The 23090-nt window shown below is 43.5% G+C and overlaps 1 protein-coding gene across 1 annotated transcript in view; it reads right to left on the bottom strand.

The window, feature by feature from the left end:
• Positions 1–23090, bottom strand: part of KIF1B (kinesin family member 1B) — a gene marked incomplete in the record, with an annotated part of 2363676 nt that overhangs the window by 1518763 nt on the left and 821823 nt on the right. Inside the window, 1 exon segment of the mRNA XM_044063146.1 lies at positions 13376–13556. Coding sequence (XP_043919081.1) covers positions 13376–13556 — 181 coding nt within the window.

Raw genomic sequence — 23090 nt, 5'->3', positions numbered from 1 at the left:
TTCCAAGAGATAAGTTTTAGCTCTGCTGAAGAGGCTGGTTCGAAGGGGGGGCAGAGTGAGCTTTTCCAACATAAAGTTAAGGTCCCAAGCTGGGGTTGGTGCTCTTCAGGGTGGCCTCAAGTTGCTAACCCCTCTTAGGAACTGTTTGATCAAAGGGTGTGAGAAAAGGGGCTGTTCAGTGGGAAATGAGCAGAGATAGCAGAGGCATGAATTTTAACAGAGGAAAAAGAAAGGCCACTGTGTAGCAGGTCAGCTAAGTAATCCAGGATGACAGAGAGGGAGGGCTGTGCCGTACTGGCTCCCTTAGCTTGTATCCAGGTGCAGAACCTTTTCCATTTGTCAGCATAAGACTTTCCAGTGCTAGGGCGTCTGGCCTCACGTATAACATCTAGAACCTGTTTACTGAGGTTGGCAGATTGATCGGGGTTAGGGAATAAGCCAAGCTGCCAAATTTGAGTGTCTGCAATTGGGGATGCATGACTTCCCTTTCCCTCTACGTCAGGAGGTCTGGAATGTGAGGAAGGTGCCAAGGTGGGAGTGGGAACAGGCTGTGCAGCAAGGGGTACAAGAGCTGGTGAGGCCAGTCTGGAGGTATAAGAATTGTCCTTGTTTTTTCCTCCTTTACTCTGAGCAGTACCCTGTGGATGAGAGGTAATGGAGGAAAGGAAGAGACCGATAGATTGACCCTGTTATGCAGGGGTCCAAAAGCATGTCTTCTCCATGTATTAAAAAACATTCTGCAAATTCTACAAATACCGTTTTATTTTATTATTATTTTTTTAAAGAAACAGCATTCACAACATTTTACTGACATTCAAATGACTAGCATCTTAATCCATCATATGGAAAGCTACCATTTTTTATTTATATATTTTGTTAAATAGGCTGTCCAACTGGGTTTAGGCCCATTTTCAGTGGTGGCCTGAAAGCACTGTCTGGTTAAGTAACTTGCTCAGAGACACAAAGTAGACAAATGGAGACTGTAGGAATCAAACCTAAGTTGGCATGTTGAAGTTTATCATCAGCTTAAAGCATTAATTTTCTGTACTAAACTAGCATGCAGTTGGCTACCTTCTTACCAGGGAGTTACAATGGTAAAACCAAAACCTTTCTTACTAGATATGACACCCAAAAGAAACCAAGATGAGTCAAGTATATTTTTTTCATAGGTTTGTTAACAGTAAGACTTTTTTAAGTAAGTACAAATGCTTCTTTCACAGATGTAAACAAAAAACATTCTGGAACAAAATTACTGTGCCCCTGATCAGACATTCAAGAGAAAAATATTAATGACACTTCTGAGCATAAAACCAGCAATACAAATTTCCTGCAATGGATGACCTGGGAACATTCATACTTCATCTATTTCTAAGAAAACACTGACAAGCACCATATTCAAAATGTAAAGCTTTTAGATGCAATTTAAAGCCAGAAAACTTGGATGTCACATGGAAGTTTGTTCCAATGTAAATGAGTTTTTAACCTGATAAGGAAATCTATACAATTCTATTATGATGTAGTTACATGAAAAAAAAATCTTGTTAGCTTGACAACTTCTGCTGCCTTCAGCTTATTTTATTCTCTGAGCTACTTGTAAAGAAATAAAGAGAAGACTGCAGTAAAAACACTCCCAAAAGCAATAGCCCACAGTGTCACAACAGTGAATTCCGGGCTGATGTAGCTACAGTCAGGTGAACACAAAGGAAAACTACTCTGACAATTTAGTGCATAGCAGCCATTAATAAATCTCTCCCCTGCAGTCCTGGGTTTGACTCCCTCTGTTTGCATTTGTCAACTGTGCAACTCTGAGTAACTTAACTATGAAATTCTTCTCAATCTCCAAACAAAACACAAACTTGCACATAGTAGGAATACACAGATAGCAAAGAAAATAAATACATGTTTCGGTACAGTCACACAGCAAGAAGTACAGGGAAAGTACAGTTGTGGACACTTGCCATAAATGTAGATGTTAGAGTGTATTCACAGTTGCAATCATCACACTTGGGTTATCTACCTGCAGGTAGCCCTCAGACGGCCCGAATACCAGAGACTAAGTATTTCTGCGTCGGTTGCTGTCGCTTCAGGACTGACGTCAGGTCGTCAGGGGTATAAAAACAGGCAGCCGACGCCATTACATCAGTTTTTCTTGCCTCAAATGTCAGGAGCCCCCCAAATAAGGAGCTAAGTTATGGTGGGGAAAACACCACCAGTAAAAGGTAAATACCAATACCCCTGAAAGGGGTGAGTAATAGACAGAGAGGAGAGAGAGAGAGAGACAAGGGCTGGAGAGAGGGAAATCAGGACTGCAACAGTGAATACACTCTAACATCTACATTTATATTAAGTGTACACAACTGTACTATGCTTTTCATGTTTCACTGTTGTAGTCATCAGACTTGGGGTGATTCCCAAAGCTGAAGAAGGGTGGAGGCAGTCAAGAAGAGTTGGGACTGGCTAGTATGCCCTGCAGGACTGCTGTTGCAAAAAGTACAGTTGTGTACCTACCATAAATGTAGATGTTCAAGTGTATTCACTGTTGCAGTCATTACTCTTGGGTTATCCTGCTGGCAGGCTACCCGCAGTCGGCCTGAATTCCAAAGTCCTGGTCCGGCGTCGGTTGCTCTCGCCTCTTCCCTGATGTCAGTGCGCCAGGGGTATAAAAGATGCAGCCAATGCCATTTTCTTCAGTTTTTCTTGCCTCAGATGTCAGGTGCCCCCAAAATGGTAGGCTAAAAAAATTATGCCAATAAACATGCATGCACTAAAGTAAACAGTTCCTTCATCTACAAGCAAATACACCACATAGGTTGTATAGAACAGAGAAGTACAGATAAGACCCAGCAAAAGAAAGGGGGATGGTGGGAGGGTAACCTGGACTGCAACAGTGAATACACTTGAACATCTACATTTATGGTAGGTACACAACTGTACTATGTTTATCGTGTTTCACAGTTGCAGTCATTACTCTTGGGTTGAATCCCAAAGCTGAGGATGGGTGGCTGGGGCTAAATAGGATTAGGAGAGGCTATGAGGCCCTGCAGAACTGCAGTGGCAAAGCCTGCTCTGGATTTAGAGTAGAGAGGTAAGTGGTAGTGCTTTGTAAAAGTGTGCACTGAACTCCAAGTTGCAGCCTCTAAGATGTCTTTGGTTGGTACTCCTCTGAGGAAGGCTACTGAAGTGGCTGCTGCTCTGGTTGAATGTGGCCTAATGCCCTTAGGCACTGATTTGCCATGTTGTGAGCAGCAGAAACTAATGCAATAGCCTATCCATTTTGAAATAGTCTGTTTTGAGATAGCCTTTCCTTGTGATCCTGCAGCATATGCCACTAAAAGTTGCTCAGTCTTTCTGAAACCTTTAGTTCTGTCCAAGTAGAAGCATAGCTGTCTGTGTATGTCCAAAGAATGCAAAAAACTCTAACCCTTGTTCTGTGGGTTTGAATAAAAGGTAAGCAAGTGAATGGTTTGGTTAAGGGCCACACTGGACACCACCTTAGGCATAAATGTCGGGTTTGTCCTCAGAGAAACCCTGTCTGGTGGAAAATGATAAAAGGTTCCACAGCCATGAGTGCCTGTAACTCGATACTCGTCTTGCAGAGGTTATTGCTAGGAGCAGAGTTGTTTTCCAGGATAAGAATTTTATATCAGCTGTTGAGGCTGGCTCAAAAGGAGGCAGTGTGAGTTTTTCCAAGACATAATTGAGGTCCCATGCAGGTACTGGTGCTCTCCTTGGAGGTCTTATGCTTTTGGCCCCTCTGAGGTACTGCCTTATTAAAGGATGAGAAAAGATAGGTGGTTCCGTATTGTAATGGGCTGAAATGGCAGAGGCATGGATCTTAATTGATGAAAAGGATAGGCCTTTGTCCAGCATCTCAGTTAAGTATTGTAAAATCTGAGGAATATTTGGTACAAATGTGTCAATTCCTTGTGCCTGGTTGCAAGCACAGAATCTCTTCCATTTTTCTGCATAAGATTTTCTGGTATTGGGCCTCCTGGCGTCCAAAATAACATCCATCACAGCTTTGGAGAGAGGAGTGTTCTGAATGGCTACATTATCCGCCATGCTGCCAGATTTAAGGTCCTGAGTTGGCTGTGCAGGATCTGATTGTTTTGTTGGGTCAGTAAGTGAGAAATTTGAGGCCATGTCCAGGCTGGACCTTGAGACAAGTTCTTTAGGATTGGGTACCAGTGCTGGCGTGGCCAGTCTGGGGCAATCCGTATCATTTTTGGCTTCTCTAGTCTGACCTTTAGGAGTACCTTGGGGAGGAGAAGCAGTGGAGGAAAGGCATATAGGGTTAGGTTTTTCCAGCTGAAGGATAAGGCATCCACTTTCCATGCTTGCTTGTGATAAGTCCTTGTGCAGAATCTCTGTAGTTGGCAGTTGTGAGGGGAGGCAAATAGATCTATGTCTGGGCATCCCCATTTCCTTGCTATCATGCTGAAGACTTGTGGATCCAGTTTCCACTCGTGGGGATCCATGAGGTTTTTGCTTAGTTTGTCTGCCAGAGTATTTATCTTTCCTGGCAGGAATTGTGCTTGCAGGTGAACTTGATAAGTCAATGCTGTGTCTCACAAAGTCATGGCTTGTCTGCAGAGGGGGTAGGAATGTGTGCCTCCCTGTTTGTTTATGTACCACATGACTGTAGTATTGTCTGTCCTTATCAGTAGATGTCCTGGATGAAGTAGGTCCTTGAAAGCTGTCAGGGCATTCTGAACCGCTAGCATCTCTTTTTGATTGATATAAAGATGCATCTGGCTTGTGGGCCATGTGCCCTGAATACATTTTCCTGCCATGTGGGCCCCCCAGGCAAAATCTGATGCATCCGTTGTTAGTGTCTGCCTGGCTGTGGGTAAAGTGAATGGCTGTCCTTTGTTGTGGTGACAGGCCTGCGCCCCCATTGAAACTCCTGTTGCAGGCAGGGAATGAGGGTAATTAATGTTTCCAGACTGTGTTAATGTTGAGTCCAAACACTTTTTAGATACCATTGTAGTTTCCTCATATGCAGTCTGGCATATGGAATTAACAGAATGCAGGATGCCATGAAGCCCAAAGCCTGTAGAATTTTTCTTGCAGATAACTGGGTCTTTGTTGCCAACATTTTGAAGTAAGAAGTCAGTTGCCTTTGTTTGTCTGGTGTGAGATAAGCCATCTGGGCAGTTGTATTTAAGCTTGCACCCAGGAATATTATCTCTTGAGAGGGTACTAGTTTTGATTTCTTTTCGTTTACTGTGTACCCTAGGCAAATTAGTAATCTTTTTACAAACACCAGATGCTTTAGATGTCCTTGTTCTCTGCTTGAATAAGGCAGTCGTCCAAGTAAGGATATATTTGAATTCCTCTTTGACTGCAAAATGCAATTACTGGTGCCAGGCATTTTGTGAAGACCCTGGGCGCAGTAGATAAGCCAAAGGGCAGTGCAGAGAATTGGTAGCTCATTGAGCCAGCTATGAATCTGACAGATCTTCTGCAAGATTGTCTGATTGGGACACGCAGGTATGCCTCTTTTAGGTCCAAAGTTACAAGCCAAGCCTTCTTGCCCAGCATGGGCAGAAGCTGCTGCAGAGTCAACATTTTGAATTTTGGAACGTCCAGAAATGTGTTTAGAATAGACAGGTCCAGTATTGGTCTCCAGGCTTTGTCCTTTCTGGGTACCAAGAAAAGTCTCGAGTAAAATCCTTGTCCCTGCTCTTGCTGTCATACTTGCTGAATGGCCCTCATGTCCATGAGGGATGAAACTTGCTTTTGTGCCTCTGCCCATTGATTGTGTGGCAGGTCTGGCATACCTTTTGCCCTTGGCAGGGTGTGAAAATGGAACCTGTAGCCCTGAGACACTATGTTCAAGACCCATTTGTCCTGGGTGATCTTTTGCCAATTTTGTGAAAAAAGTGCTAGTTTTCCCCCTAAGGGGGCTGCCAAAAGATAAGTGCTTGGTGCTGGCAGAGGAAAGTCATTGGGACTGTTTCCTGTATGGCTGTGATTTGTTTTCCCTGCTTTTGGAGGTAGAAGCACCCCATTGTTTAGGCCTGTATGAGCCTTGGGACTGGGATATGCCTCTGGGGTGTCTGTATCTGCCTCTTTGTGGCCTGTCTGACAATGGAAAGGACCAATTCTTTGTAGGCCAGTTCCTGCTAAATCTGGGTGGCTGCACCTGTAAGAAATCCTTAACGGTCTGCATAGATTTCGCTTTGTCCTCCATTTTCTTCAACACCTCTTCTGCTTTAACACCAAAGTATCATGCTGTAATGGAGCATCTAATAATTTTGCTTTAACATGATCAGGCAGATTCTGTTCCTTTAACCAAGCATGCCGCCTAATGACAGAACCCGTAACAGCGGCCCTGCAAGAGGCCTCCAGAGAATCAAAACCACACTGCAAAGTATGTTTTCCCACTTGTTCAGTTGCATGCAATAAATCCTGCATTTCTTTGTTTTCTGCACATTCAGAATTTGTTAACATTTTCTGTTTAAGCAGTGACATTAAGTATTGCTGATATTTAAGCATATGAAATTGACAATTTAAAGCCCTCACAGCCAAGGTAGCAGAAGTGTAAACCTTTTTCCCCCATCTGTCCAGTGCCCTTGAATCCCTATCAGAGGGGATATGTTTTTTTGCAGTGGAAGCCTTGACCCCCTTTGGGACCCTGAGAAATAGTTTCTGGGTCAGCAGCAGGATTTTTATAAAGAAATTTATGTGAATCTGGAACCCTGTAGTATCTATGTGGCTTAACAGGTGCAGGGGGTAAAGAGTCAGAGACAGGCCGGACTCTGAAAATACATCATCTACAATGTCTAAAACAGGAGGGATAGCAAGAGGCCTGTGCTGAGGTAGTAAAAGAAAGTCCCTAAGCCTTTTCTTAGATTCTGAATAGTCTTGGCTCTCCCACTGGAAGTGCTCCCTCATGGTATGCAGGGTTTCCCCAAAAGAATAATCCTCAGGAGGGGAGGCTGAAGGGATAGATTCTTCAGCATCGGAATCCTCATAGGGAGGGAGAGAGTATTTCTGTTCAGAAAAGGAGTCAGAGGAAATGGAAACCTGATCTGAAGATTCATATTCTGTCTCTTGCCTAGACCTCTTATCAGGAGGGGGATGGGAACCCCTGATCAAAGTAATTAGGTCTTCGGCCATTTTGAGCATCTGTTTTTTAGGCAAGGAGGCCTGCCCATGGCCTTGCTGCACTTGTTTCTTTGTTTTTAGTGGTGCTTTAGTCTTTGCCTTTGAAGCTGTAGACAGTTTTATATATAACTATGTAGGCCTGAAAACACCCTCGGAAGCCGATGCCTGCTTAGCGGCTCCGGACCCATCTGTGGGAATATTTTCCAACTGTCCAATATCTTGAGTTTCCAGAGGCCTAGTCTGCTCCACGTGGGAGTCGGAAGCAGCCTGCGGCACCGAGGTAGCGGGCGTCAGGGGCTGCGAAAGCGCCTCACTAAGAACCGGCGACTGGCTTAGAAGAAGCCTCGTCGTCAGTTTTGGACCTCTGATGCCTGTCCTTTTCCTTTTCCTTGCGTTTCTTGTGAATTGCGGTAGTCAGATGGCTATCCGATGACATTGTGTAATTAAATCTCCGGCCAAAGTAATGAAATGCAAAATCGTACAGACGCTTAATAGTGCGTTGGTTAAATTTAGCACAAAACCTGCAATTAGCAACGTCGTGATCAGGGCCTAGGCAAGGAATACAATAAGAATGGAAGTCCTTATGAGGTATTTGCTTCCCACAAGAAATACAATTATTAACTTTTTCTGACATCGGTCTGGAGCAAGAAAAAACTTTCCCCAATGGGGTACTTAGCTTTAAATGAAGACTTCAGATCTGAAATTCGAACACGAAAATCTCAGGAGTCGGCCAACCGGCACTTGCGAACTGCTTTTGCTTCGGGCACCGTGCGGCAAGAAAGACTGAAGAAAATGGCGTCTGCTGCATCTTTTATACCCCTGGTGCACTGACATCAGGGAAGAGGCGACAGCAACTGACGCCGGACCAAGACTTTGGAATTCAGGCCGACTGCGGGTAACCTACCAGTAGGATAACCCAAGAGTAATGACTGCAACAGTGAAACACGATGAACATCCCACCGTGGATTTGGAAAAGATACGCAGGTGGTAATGCTTAGTGAAGGTGTGTACAGAACTCCATGTAGCAGCTTCCAGAATGTCCCTGGTAGGGACTCCCTTGAGGAACGCTGTAGAGGTGAAAGCTGCCCTAGTGGAATATGTTCTGACCCCCTGAGGGGCTTGTTTCCCATGGTGCTTGTAGCAGAAATGGATGCAGTGTGCTATCCATTTGGAAATTGTTTGTTTTGAAATGGCCTTGCCCTCTGCCCCTGGTGCAATGCTGACTAGTAACTAGTCAGATTTCCTGAAGGGCTTAGTCCTATTAAGGTAGAATCTGAGCTGTCTGTGCACGTCCAAAGAGTGGAGGATACTTTCCCTTTTACTGTGAGGATTAGGGAAGAAGGTTGGCAAATGGATAGATTGGTTGACAGCCACACTGGACACCACTTTAGGCATAAAGGAAGGGTTAGTCCTGAGGGAAACCCTGTCAGCATGGAAAATAATGAAAGTTTCCACAGCCATAAGTGCTTGTAGGTCAGACACTCTTCTAGCTGAAGTGATGGCCAGAAGCAAGGCTGTTTTCCAAGAGAGGAATTTTAACTCTGCTGATGTTGCAGGCTCAAAAGGGGGGCAGTGTGAGCGTTTCCAGTACAAAGTTAAGGTCCCAAGCAGGGGTGGGTGCTCTCCCTGGCAGCCTTAGGTTGTTTGCCCCTCTCATTAACTGTTTAATAAGAGGGTGAGAGAAGAGAGGTGGCTCAGTGTTGTAATGAGCCAAAATGGCAGAGGCGTGGATCTTAATGGAGGAGAAAGATAGGCCTCTGTGGAGTAGATCTGCTAAGTAATCCAGGATTAGAGGCAGGGAGGGCAGAGTTGTGTCCTCTCCTTTAGACTGAATCTGGGAGCAGTACCTTTTCTACTTATCAGCATAGGATTTCCTTGTACTGGGTCTTCTGGCTTCAAGGATGAGGTCCAGCACCTGCTTGCTTAAGCGGGTACTGGCAAGAATTCAAGGAATAAGCCACGCTGCAAGATTTAGGGTTTGCAGTTGTGGATGCAAGATCTGTCCCCCCCTGTTGAGAGAGCAGGATTGGGTTCTGGTGTAGGTGCCAGGGTGGCCCTGGTGACAGGCTGTGCAGGAATAGGTACCAGTGCTGGTGTGGCCAGTCTGGGGCAATCAGAATTGTCCTTGGTCTGTTCTGTCTTATCTTGAGCAATACTCTTGAGAGAAGGGTTAGGGGGAAGGCACAGATTGAGAGATTTACCCACTGGAAGGATAGGGCATCCACTTTCCAGGCCCTGCTGTGAGGTGTCCTGGTGCAGAATTTCCTGAGCTGGTGATTGCAGGGGGAGGCAAAGAGATCCACCTCTGAGGTCCCACATTTCTGAATCAGAAGGTTGAAGGTGCTGGGCTCTAACTGCCACTCCTGTGGGTCTAGGAAATTTCTGCTCAAGTCTTCTGCCAGTGAGTTTTGTTTGCCTGGCAGAAATTGAGCTTGCAGATAAACCTGCATGTCCAAGGCCGTGTTCCACAGGGCCATGGCTAGCCTGCAGAGTGGGTAAGAGTGGGTTCCCCCCTGCTTGTTGATGTACCACATAACTGTGGTGTTGTCTGTTTTTATTAGCAGGTGTCCTGGAGAGAGTAGGGATCTGAAAGCTGTTAGAGCGTGCTGCACCGCTAGCATCTCTTTTTTGGATGATGTGCAGTGGAATTTGACTTGGGCTCCTGTGGCCCTGAATGCACTTGCCATCCATGTGTGCCCCCTCAGGCATAGTCTGATGTGTCTGCGGTTAGGGTCTGGGTGGCGTGGGGTTGAGTAAAGGGCAGTCCCTTGTGGTTGCATGCTGCTGCCCATAAAAGAAACTCTGTCCTTAGACAGGGTATGATAGGAATGACAGTTTCCAGGTCCTGGGAATGTTGGCACAAAAGACTTCTTAAGTACCACTGAAGTTTCCTCGTATGCAGTCTGGCATATGGAATTGGCAGTATGCATGAAGCCATGAATCCTAGGGCCTGCAGGATTATCCTTGCGGATAGCTGGGTTCTGGAGGCCATTTGAGTAAAACAGTCTGTCAGACAGGCTTGTTTTTCTGGAGTGAGGAATGCCATCTGAGATGCTGTGTCCAAGCTTGCTCCCAGGAATACAATCTTTTGACAGGGGACTAACTGATTTATTTTCGTTGATGGTGTACCCAAGGGAGGTTAGAAGGTTCTTTACAAATGTCAGGTGCTGCAACAGCATTTCCTGACTGTCTGCCTGAATGAGGCAGTCGTCCAAGTACGGGTAAATCTGAATATTTCTCTGTCTGCAGTAAGCAATGGCTGGAGCCAGGCATTTTGTGAATACTCTGGGAGCAGTGGATAAGCCAAAGGGAAGTGCAGAGAACTGATAACGCATAGATCCTGCCATGAAGCGTAGATATTTCCTGCATGAGTCCCTTATAAGGATGTGCCGATAGTCTTCTTTTAAGTCTAGGGTGACTAACCACGCATCTTTGGCTACCACAGGAAGAAGCTGCTGCAAGGTGAGCATTTTGAATTTTGGTACCACCAGGAAGGTGTTGAGAATTGAAAGATCTAGGATTGGGGACCAAGTGCCCTCTTTTCTGGGTACCAGGCAAAGTCTGGAATAGAATCCTTGACCTATCTGTTCCGCAGGAACAGGATGAATTGCCCTTACAGACAGTAGGGATTGAACCTGGTTTTGTGCCTCTGCCCACTGGTTTGGAGGAAGGTCTGGGAACCCTTTTGGGGTTGGCAGTGAGTGGAAGTAAAATTTGTACCCCTGGGATAGAATGTTGAGAACCCATTGGTCTTTGGTGATGGAAATCCAGTTTTTTGCATGAACGGCAAGTTTCCCTCCTAAAGGCACAAGCAGTTGGGCAGAGGTGGGGAGGGGAGTTGAGAAGTCATTGGGAATTCTTTCCATAAGGGAGTGGCTTGGCACTCGCTGCTTTAGAAGTGGAGGCACTCCATTGCTTAGATCTCTGCATACCCTGAGACTGTAGCCTGGGCGATCTGTTGCCCCTGGGTCTAATTTCAGATGGCTTTGAGGGGGCAGAAAAGGACCAATGTTTTGAGGGGCAATGCCTACTGAATCTAGGAGGCTGTACTTGCAAGAATTATTTGACTATCTGCATAGATTTAGATTTTTCTTCCATCTTTTTAAGAAGCTCTTCTGCTGTGGTGTCAAACAGATTATCCTTGTTCAAAGGACCACCTAATAACTTAGATTTGACATGGTCTGGCAAGATCTGCTCCTTAAGCCAAGCAGGTCTTCTCAATACAGAACCAGTGACTGCTGCCCTGCAAGATGCTTCTAGGGCATCAAAGCCACAATGCAATGTATGCTTGCTGACTTGGCTTGCAGAATGCATAAACTCTTGCAATTCTTTATTTTCTGCGCAGTCTGTAAAGGTTGCTATTTTTTGCTTAACAAGTTCCATAATATGTTGTTACTTCATCATATGAAACTGAAATTTCAAAGCCCTAATGGCAAGAGTTGCAGAGGTATATACTTTCTTACCCAATCTGTCCAAAGCTCTGGAATCCCTGCCCGAAGGGATGGGATTCTTAGCTGCAATTGCTTTGATACCTTTGGGCCCCTGGGAAATGATCTCTAAATCAGCAGTAGGATTTTTGAAAAATAATTTGAGAGAGTCAGGTACTCTATAGTACCTGTCTGGTTTCCTAGGAGCAGGGGGTAAAGTATCAGGAGTAAGACTTGATTCCATAAAGACATCAGCAACTTTCAGGACTGGGGGTATTGCTAAAGGCCTATGTTGTGGCAAATCTAGAAATTCTCTGAGTCTCTTCTTGGTCTGAGGATAGTCTTGGCATTCCCAATGGAAAAGCTCTCTTAAAGTATGTAAGGTTTCACCAAAAGAAAAGTCCTCTGGAGGCGAGGCAGAGGGAATGGATTCCTCTGCATCTGAATCCTCATAAGCAGATAAAGGCACGTCTTCATAATCAGCTACCTCACAGTCGTCGCACTCTTGGTCTGTTGAAGCTGCAGGGGACTGGTCTCTTTTTCCCTTAGCAGGGGAAGGCTGACTTCCCCTAATCAGCATAATACGGTCTTCTGCCATTTTAAGCATCTGATGTTGTGGCAAGAGAGCAGGTGCATGTGCTTTGGTCGTCTGTTTTCTAGGCGCAGCGCATACTCTCAGCCTTAGAAACTCGGTAGTTTTAGATAGAAATAAAGACGCGAAAGAAGTCGTTGGATTGCGTCGAACATCGGTAGTGTGAAGAACTTCCTCAGAAGCCGGTGTCTGCTCAGCGGCTCCATACCCATCCAAGGTAGAGACATCCGCAGGTTCCATAGTCGAAGAAGAGTCTCACAGCATACCAGACTCCGAACGTGTCTTGGTAGAGGCCTGCGAATCCATCGAAGCGGGCATCAGTGGCTGCGAAAGCACCTCACTGAGTGCCGACGAACTGGCGACTAGCTTAACAGAAGCACCATCGGCAGCTTTGGACCTGTGCGGTCTTGTCTCTGTCTTTATCCTTATGTTTTTTCAGAATATAGGTAGCCAGATGGCTTACCGAAGCCATTACGGAATACAGAGATCGAGAAGCGACAATAAGGGCCCGATGATGAATGGTTCGGGCGTTGAACAAGGCACAAAACCAATAGAGAGGTACGTCATGGTCTGTGCCTAAACAGGTGATGTAGTAAAAATGAAAATCTCAGTGTGGTATTTGCTTTCCACAGGCAAGACAATTGTTAACTTTTTCTGACATCGGTTAGAGCAAGAAAAAAAGATCCCCAAAGGGGTACCTAGCTTTAGAAGACTTCAGGACGATTCAATTCATAAACAGAAAACTCAGGTACCGACCAACTGGCACTTGTGCGAACTGCTTCTGCTTCGGGCTCCTCGGCAAGAAAGACTGATGTAATGGCATCGGCTGCCTGTTTTTATAACCCTGATGACCTGACATCAGTCCTGGAGCGACAGCAACTGACACAGAAATACTAAGTCTCTGGTATTCAGGCCGACTCAGGGCTACCTGCAGGCAGATAATCCAAGTGTGATGACTGCAACAGTGAAACACGAAGAACATCTGCAACAAATAGGGTATGTACATTGAATAAAAGGCTGGTCTGTACCTTGTCACTACACTTCTGAAATTTTAAGTATTTTAAAGTCAGAATAAACTTTACATCAGCAATGCTCGTTAAAGTTCCCTAAAATCATGTATAGAATAACTAATTAAAATGTATTTACCAAGGACATTCTAGTAATCACAATCTGCAATAATGAAATGTAATAAAATAAGAACACACAAGCAGTATCATGAGGATGTAGCAGAATTTTGAATTACCTTTTCTCCATCTCCTGCTTCATGTCAATTCCCTGCTTTTCTAGGAGTTCCCTCTGTGCAAACGTCCAATCAACTGGCTCAGAAGGTGTCTCTGCTGATGGCGTTTTTTCACGCTCTGCACGAGCCTGCTCTGGGTGGTTAAAGCGAAAAACGTGGTTCTTGCCCATAATGATGCGGTTTCCTAACAAATATAAAATCAGAACGCTTATATTTCTACAATATGAGTTTTATTGAAACATACTACTGACATTATCCATACATACAAAATTGTAAAACATGCTTGAAAGGGTTTTTATCAAGGGGAATAGGTAAAGCTACTACGTATACTCTTAACTGCACATGTGCGCACAAACACACACACATATACATACACACTTTGTCTGTGACATAGCGAGCTAGTGACCAAGCATACAACACACCTATATACACACATATGTGTGTGTGTGTGTGTGTGTGTGTGTGTGTATACATATATATACATATATATATATATATATATATATATATATATAAAACATACACACACATATATCTATATATATCTATATATGGATTCCATTCACTTGGTCGAAAATTATTCCGGGCAGTTCACTTGACTGAAAGCTCACTTGGTCGAAGTTCATTTGGTCGAAAATGGAATATAGCCCCTGCCCCACTGCAGTGCAACACTGGAGTGAGAATATTAAATAAGGGGGGGGGGTGTAGCCCCCCCCCTCCCACATTATGCTAATAATTTTTACTAAATATATATGTATCAATGCATTTCTAATGGATATACCTTCTTATAACAGTGAATACATTAAAATTATGTGGGGGGCTGTGCCCCCACAAAGACCCTTATTTAATATTCTCACTCCAGGGTTGCACTGCAGTGAGGCAGTGGCTATATTCCATTTTCGACCAAATTAACTTTGACCAAGTGAGCTTTCAGTGAAGTGCAATGCCTGGAATCATTTTCGACCAAATGAAATTCGACCAAGTGTATGGAATCCATACATATATATATATATATATATATATATATACACACACACACACACACACACACACACACACACACACACACACAGTGGATATAAAAAGTGTACACACCTCTGTTAAAATGCCAGGTTTTTAAGATATAAAAAAATTAAACCACAATAAATCATTTCAAAACTTTTCCCACCTTTAATGTGACCTATAAACTGTACAATTCCATTGAAAAACAAACAAATCTGTTAGGGGAAAAATCTAAAAAATAAAAAACGTTCAATATGCTGGTTGCATTAGTGTGCACACCCTAAAACTAATACTTGGTTCTGTATGCACACCCATAAACTAATACTTTGTTGAAGCACCTTTTGATTTAATTAAAGCATTCAGTCTTCTTGGGTATTCACCTGCCATCAACTAAAAAGACTCTGAGTAACCCCAAATAAAGTTCAGCTGTCCCAGTAGGATTTTCCGGACATTTACTCAGTTGCCTGTTACAGCAAAAGCCATGGTTCACAGACAGCTTACAAAGCATCATAGGGATCTCATTGTTGAAAGGTATCAAGTCAGGAGAAGAGTACAAAAAAATTTCCACAACATTGGATATACCATGGAACACAGTGAAGACAGTCATCAAAAAGTGGAGAAAATATGGGCAACAGTGATGTTGCAAAGAAATGGGCATCCCTCCAAAATTGATGAAAAAACAAGACAAAAACTGGTCAGGGAGGCTGCCAAGAGACCTACAGCAACACTGAAGGAACTGCAGGAATTTCTAGCAAGTACTGGTTGTGTACTACATGTGACACCAATCTCCTGTATTCTCCATATGTCTGGACTATGGGGTAATGTTGCAAGACAGAAGCTTTTTCTTATACAAAAAAACATCCAGGCCAGGCTAAAATTTGCAAAATAATACATTGTCTTCCAAAAGCATGTGGGAAAATGTGTTATGGTCTGATGAGACCAAGGTTGAACTTTTTGGCCACAATTCCAAAAGGTATGTTTGGCGCAAAAAGAACACTTCACATCACCAAAAGAACACCGTCCCCACGGTGAAGCATGGTGGTGGCAGTATCATGCTTTGGGGTTGCTTTTCTTCACCTGGAACTGGAGCTCTAGTCAAGGTAGAGGGAATTATGAACGGTTCCAAATACCAGTTACTTTTGGCACCAAAACCTTCAGGCATCTGCTAGAAAGCTGAAGATGAAGAGGAATTTCACCTATCATCACGACAATAACCCCAGGAATACATCAAAATCAACAAAAGAATGGCTTCACCAGAAGAAAATTACAGTTTTGGAATGGCCCAGCCAGAGCCCATACTTAAATCCAATGGAAAATCTGTGGGGTGACCTGAAGAGGGTTGTGCACTAGAGATGCCCTCACAATCTGACAGATTTGGAGTGCTTTTGCAAGAAAGAGTGGGCAAATATTGCCAAGTCAAAATGTGCCATGCTGACAGACTCCTACCCAAGAAGACCGAATGCTGTAATTAAATCAAAAGGTGCTTCAACAAAGTATTAGTTTAAGGGTGTGCACACACAACAAAGTATTAGTTTAAGGGTGTGTACACTTATGCAACCAGTTTATTTTTTATATTTTTCCCCTAACAGATTTGTTTGCTTTTCAATTGAATTGTACAGGTTATAGGTCACATTAAAAGTGGGAATAGTTTTTGAAATGATTTATTGTGGGCTAATTTTTTTACATCACAAAACCCTGGCATTTTAACAGGGGTGTTTAAATTTTTTATATCCACTGTACAAACACACACACAAACACACACACACACACACACAAAGTACATATAATGTGGGTGTGCATCTAGGTAACAGGCACATTTCATGACTTGGCAAAGTGAATCTATACATTTAAAACTGAGTCTGTCTCTCTGTCTATATGTGTGTGTATACATCTACACACACACACATTTTATATACATATACATTTATATACTTATATGTATATATATATATATATATATATATATATATATATATATATATATATACACACACACACACACATACATAAATGGGATCACTACGGAATACCGAAATTCCGTAATCCTGAAATTCTGAATCCCAAGGACCGGAATCTCGAACACAGTGAATGGGGATTGCCGTACAGTGCAGAACGGGAACTTTGCCATTCACTCCACTGTAGTGTGATCTCGGAGTTGGTATACTTATGTTGCAGAGGGTGTGGGGGATGCAGGGGGGTTTGCCCCCCTGCATACACGTTAGAATAGTTTGTTGTATGTTTTACTTTTTTTTTTTTTTAATTTCGAGATTCCGCAATCTAGAGATTCAGGTCCTCGGGGTTCAGAGTCTCGGGGTTGTGGAATTTCGGTATTCTGTAGTGATTTTATATATATATATATATATATATATATATATATATATATATATATATATATATACACACACACACACACACACACACACACAGGCAGGGCTGGCCACCCGGTGGTGTAAACCTTGGCTCGAGGTGATTGTCACTGCTGAAGTGAAACCCCAACCACATGTGTAAAATGGGAAAAGAGGTTGAGGGTGGATGGATAACAGCAGGAAGGGGGTAATTGCCCTTACCTCGTTGCTGTGCAATCAGAGAGTTGGTATATATAATTAGCAGTGGGTGTGGGGGTGCAGGCGGGCTTGCCCCATGCAAAAAAATTTAAGTCTTTTTTTTTTTTTTTTTCTGATGTTTAGATGTTCAATCTTTTTGGTTTAACATTTTACAGTTAAAAGTTTATGTACTTCAATATTGTGAAGTACATCTCTCTCTAGATGTACATACTTTCCACACATGCATGCACACAGATACACACACACACACACACACACACATATATATATATATATATATATATATATATATATATATATATATTTACAATATAGATTGTCTAGTTTATGTGCTGTCATGTTTGATCTTGCAGATACAATTCAACAATCTACATATGACATTTAAACACTTTGTGAATAAAACAGAGAACAAGGAAGTAGTCACAAATGGATAGGGCAATACAATGTTTAAAGTTCAGTTCCAAAAAATGCATTATAACTCCCTTTGGGAAAATGTCCACTCAAGTTAATTACTACATCAATAAAATACCTTTAAGAATCGACCCAGTAGTTATAGATCTGAGAACATATGTAAATTGCAATTTTCCTTCAACCATAATAGTAGTACTTACTTATCGGTAACTTGGGTATAAGGAAACCTGCCCTTTCCCCAGTTTAGTGCGATCTCGAAGTTGGTATATATAATTAATGGGGTGGGGGGCACCCACCCCCACATAACAAGTGTCCATTGTTCACCCAATCTTCCTCTTGTGGGGGACTGCACCCCCCCACATCCCCACTAATTATAGTTTCATAGTTTCATAGTATAGTACTAGGCTATCTGCCCTGGGGCATTTGTAAGCCTAGCCATAGTGATGTGGCTTTTGCCACCCCATGAAATGGTACAAAATGTACAGAATAAATCTAGAATACTGTGCCTCTGTCTAGTAGTGACACAATGAAGGTCCCCTTATATAATAGAATTAGTTTACTGTGCCCCTGTCTAGCAGTGACACAGATGTGACCCCTGGGGTAAACTTACGATCTCCCATCCACTCATCAAGATTTCTCTTGAAGAGAGTCAGTGAGGGGCTCTGCCTAATACGAACTAGGATCCTGTTCCAAAGCATGGGAAGCCTCTGGGTTATGAATCTATCCCTCCAGCATGTCCTATTCATACTTGTGCCGAGGTTCAAGTCTTTAGCTCTCGTAGTCCTGATGGATTTGGATTTTTTGAGGTGGAGCATGTCCATCAGATCCTGACTGGACATGGCCTTGTACGTCAGGCAGAGATCACCTCTGAGCAGGCGGTATGCTACTGAATAGAGCTGAAGTTTCTGTAGTCTGGCAGAATAAGACATATGTTGGAGACCCTTGATCCTTTTGGTGAGGTACTTTTGTGGTCTCTCCAGCTGTTGCAAATGCCGGGTGAGGTACATACCAAATGGGGCATTGTACTCAATCATGGGTCTGATGAGGGAGGAATATAGGGGTACAATGACATCCTTGGATCTGGATGTGAACTCCTTCATGATGAGGTGTGCAAGGTAGAATGGCTACGGCACCAGTTGTCTGTTTCAGTGAGGCCTTTTTGTAGGATGTGTGTGTCTGCTGGTGTATCGACTATGGCGCCTAGTTTGCAGTCATCTGCGAACTTTGTCAGCCACAGCCCTCCCATGTTTTCTTTAACATCTGAGAAATAAATGCCGAACAAGAGGGGTCCCAGGACAGATCCCTGTGGGACACCACTTGTGACTGGCTTTGAGTCTGACAATGCTCCAGCGATTTTAACTTTATGGGTTCTGTCCTTTAGCCAGTTTGCAACCCATCTAGTGACATAAGGGTTTACTTTTAAGCTGTTTAGCTTATCTATGATGCCTGAGTGGGGTACTGTGTCGAAGGCCTTAGCCAAGTCCAGGTATGCTGTATGGACTGCTTTGCCCTCATCAATGGCTCTAGTGACTGTTTCGAAAAAGTCAACCAGGTTTAAAAGGCAGGATCTGCCCTTTACAAAGCCAAACTGGGTGGGGTCAAGTGTCTGTAGGTCCCCTATGTCTCTGTTTATGAGTTCCATAATGATTCTTTCCATAGCTTTGCAGACCAGGCTAGTTAAGTTTATGGGGCGGTAGTTTCCAGGGTCTGTAGAGGCACCTCCCTTGTGGAGAGGGACCACTGTTGCTGTACGCCAGTGTTCAGGTACATATCCCGAAGTAAGGCTAAGGTTAAATAGTCTTTTTATGTGTGGGTTTAGCTCCTCTTGAGTTCACGTAACACGCACCCGGGATACCGCCAGGTCCCATTGATGCTGTGTTTTTGCTTTGTTTAGACGGTTCTCACTTGGACATCTGAGATGACAGGAGATTACATTCAGCTGGGATAAGTGTTTCTTCTTTTGGGGTGAAGGAGGGAGAAATTTGCACTGAACCGGTCAGCCAGAATGTTGGCAATATCTGTGGGTTCAGTGTATTGTTTGTTGTTGTGAACCAACTCTGAGCATATCTGAGGGTTTCCGCCCAGGTTTCTAACATAGCTGAAGAAGGCTTTATGGTTATCTTTAGTGTCCTTAGCGATTTTTCTCTCAAAGTTTGCCTTGGATGTTTTTATGAGAGAACGTAGTTTTCTGCTAATGTTGATCAGAGATGTCTTCCCTTCATGGGATTTCGCTCTGACGCAGTAGCTTTCTTCTTTGTTATACAATTTGTTTATGGCTGAGGTCCACCAGACAGGACGCTTACATTTGGTGGAGAGGGACTTGGATTTGTTTGGGATTGCATGATCCATGCATTCTTGGAGATGTCCATAGAAAGCATTTGTGAAGGATTCGGCATTGTGGGATATGGTATCCACTGGCACATTGGGCTTAAAGGATACCATCTCAGTCTTAAGAAGAGTGAAGTCTGCTTTTGAGAAATTTTTCTCTGTGGTCTTTTGTGCTGGGGGTGCAGGTGGGATATGTATATCCAGGGTGATTAGTTTGTGGTCAGATCTCACTAGTGAGGGGTATACTTCCGGTGTAGAGCATTTTGTCCCCATGTTTGTGATGATCAGGTCTAGTATATTATCTCCCCTAGTGGGAGAGTTGACTAGTTGTTCCAGTGCATTTGAATTTATGAATTCCAGGAACCTTTGGGCTAGGATATTAGGGCTAGAATAATGTACCCAATCTATGTTTGGGTAGTTGAAGTCTCCCAGTATGATGGTATTTTGTGATACATTCATATCCTCCAATGTCTTCAGGAAGGCTGAGTGGGATTCTTGAGATTGGGAGGGTGGTCTGTAACATGCTACCAGTTGTATAGCAGTTTTGCCTATGGTTAGTTGCACCTGTATGGTCTCTGATGCTTCATGTGTTGCTACTAACCTGGAGGTGTGGGTGTCCTTTATAAATATGGACACTCCCCCATATATACCAACTCAGAGATTGCACTACATTGGGGAAAGTGCAGGTTTGCTCCTGTCTAAGTTACCGATAAGCAAGTACTGTGTTGCGCTTCCTTTATGTTGGCCAACTATGACTGTTCGGTGTAAATTTTTACGCTCATAAGGCCATTAGATTAAAGGAAGCTTCGAGGGTTTGTGTTCCATGAACAGCTGTTCAATGTGTGAACATAGACCCCGAGAGACGTTATAATACCACTCTATTTAGCCCTCATCAGACCCAGCATTGAGTGCAATGCTCCTTGCGGCATGTACCTAACCAGACACTTGCAACAGTTGGAACACCCACAAAAATTCCTCAACAGGAGAATCAGGGCATGAATACCCTCTCCTACATGGATTGCCTAAAGGCCCTAACTCTGCACTCAGTATCCTACCAGCTGCTGACAGGCAATCTATGCCTAGCTTATAAGGCATACTCAGATCCAGCCCTGATGGATCTTTTGCACATCAGTAAAACAAGCAGCATTGGATACACTAGTTCAAAGGATATGAAGTTCACTTGTGACATAAGAACATGCTGAAAGGGCAGAAATGTGACTCAAGGATCTCCATATTATGGAACAGGATCCACATTCATGTGCAGCAGAGTTCAATACTGACTCTATTCAAACGAAACCTTGTCCATTGGATGGGAAATCGCAAATTCATCCCCCGGTCTGGATCCCATGTCTCTGATGGATAGAGACAATCAGTAAAGTAAAATGTTCTCCCATTAACATCCCCCCTCCCACAAATCACTTAGCTACCTCCTTACTAACATACCCCCCCCAACAGACACCCAAGGTACTCCAAATTAAATTAGACTGGGGTGCACAACTAGCTTATAAAGGCCCTAATCGTCATTAGCCTAACAACAATCTATGAAACTATAATGTGAAAAGGACTGTTGGAAAAGGCCAACAAGGTGCTGGGTACACAATTCTAGTTCCAGACTCTAGTGATGCTGCAGTAGCTCTCCCACTATACAGAGCACTTTTCATGCTACATCTGGAATAATACATCCTAACATGGCACCTATACATGGAACAAAGTATTCCTAACAGAAAGGGGACAATTTAGACTACAGTTCATTAAATTCTGTATCATAGAGAGTACCAGGTTCTTGGAATACACTACCAAAAGAAGTGGTAGAGTGGAGGCCTGTAAAGAGAAGTAGGAAAGCTGGAGACGGATGGAATCCCAAGGTGAGATGGACAGGGAAAAGTCAACTGCATATGCGGTTAACTGAAATGGTAACCGTTTGATATTCTGTGTCTTGTAATCATCTTATAGAGGGGCAATTAAGCTAGGGGATAAGCCGTTTGTTGTTGCATTGCACTTGAGGGTCCTTTTTTGCTGTACTTTTAAATTAAGAGGACTATGGTCATCTGTCTTGTGGCAGAAGGCATTTACCTGGTCTATATGAGCTGGGAAACCAGAGGGGCTCAAAGTGTAGTCATTTATTGGCCAGAGGGTGTAGAGTTAAGATTTTACTTTCACTTTTGCTTTTATAAATTAACGGCATTTGCATGCATCTGCCTACCCCACACTAGCTGTTGGCAGTGTCCTGTACAAATGCAACTGCCTGGACAGTCAAGTTTACCTATAAAAGAAGAAGTTATATCTTACCATAACATTCCATCTGTATTGTTGATCCTCGTTCAGTCATTACGCATGGGGTACCAGTTCCGACCTCGGAAACGAGCCGGCCATTTTCCAAGCTCGCGTCAGCTTCAAACTCTCGAGCTAAACTCTTACCCACAATCCCCCTCTCCCTGTTACCTCAGATTGAGTTTGCAAGTCAAAGAAGGTAGAGGCTACCTCTGGTCAAATAACCTAAGAGAACTGGATGGTGAGATCCACTACAAACCACAGGAGGGGGAAGGAGGGAGGGTCGTAATGACTGAACGAGGATCAACAATACAGATGGAACGTTACGGTAAGACATAACTTCTTTATCTGATATTGTTAATCCTCGTTCATTCCTTACACATGGGACAGAGTCCCCAGCTACCTCTATTCCTGGGAAGCTCTCATGGAAGGACATTCCTGAGCACCATAGAACCGAAAGATGCTCTTCCCCTGGAGGCCAAATCCAATTTGTAATGACTGATGAAGGTACGAGGGGTAGCCCAAGTTGCAGCTGCACAGATGTCATGTAAAGAAGCTCTGGCATGGAAGGCAGCAGAAGCTGCCACCGACCTTGTTGAATGAGCTTTCATGGTAGTAGGCAACAAGATATTATGTTGTGTATAAATGAAGGTCACACAGTCCTTCAACCATCTAGCTAATGTGACCTTAGCAACAGCAGATCCTAATCTAGGTCTAGAAAAGGCCAAAAATAACTGGTCAGATTTACGAAAGGGTTTAGTCCCATTTAAGTAAAAACGGATTTGCCTGTGGATATCTAGGGTATGTAGGTAATACTCTCCTCTGTTTGAATGATTGGGAAAGAAAACTAGCAATTCAATGGCTTGATTAATGGACATTTCAGAGATCACTTTAGGCAGAAATGACGGATTAGTTCTCAGAGACACTCTATCTCTATGAAAAATCAAGTATGGACTCTTGATACATAAAGCTTGAAGCTCAGAAATACATCTGGCAGAAGTAATGGCGACCAAAAACAAGGTTTTCCATGACAACTACTTGAGGTCGCAAGAAGAGGCTGGTTCGAAAGGTGACATGGTCAGAGCTTGTAGAACTAATGATAAATCCCATGGTTGAATAGGTTCTCTAAAAGGTGGTTTCAG

Source organism: Protopterus annectens, chromosome 2.part1 (genome assembly GCF_019279795.1).
Source record: "Protopterus annectens isolate FY-2018-M chromosome 2.part1, PAN1.0, whole genome shotgun sequence".
NCBI lineage: Eukaryota > Metazoa > Chordata > Ceratodontiformes > Protopteridae > Protopterus > Protopterus annectens.
Note: the sequence above shows the minus strand (reverse complement) of the source record. Positions and strands in the feature narration are given on the sequence as shown.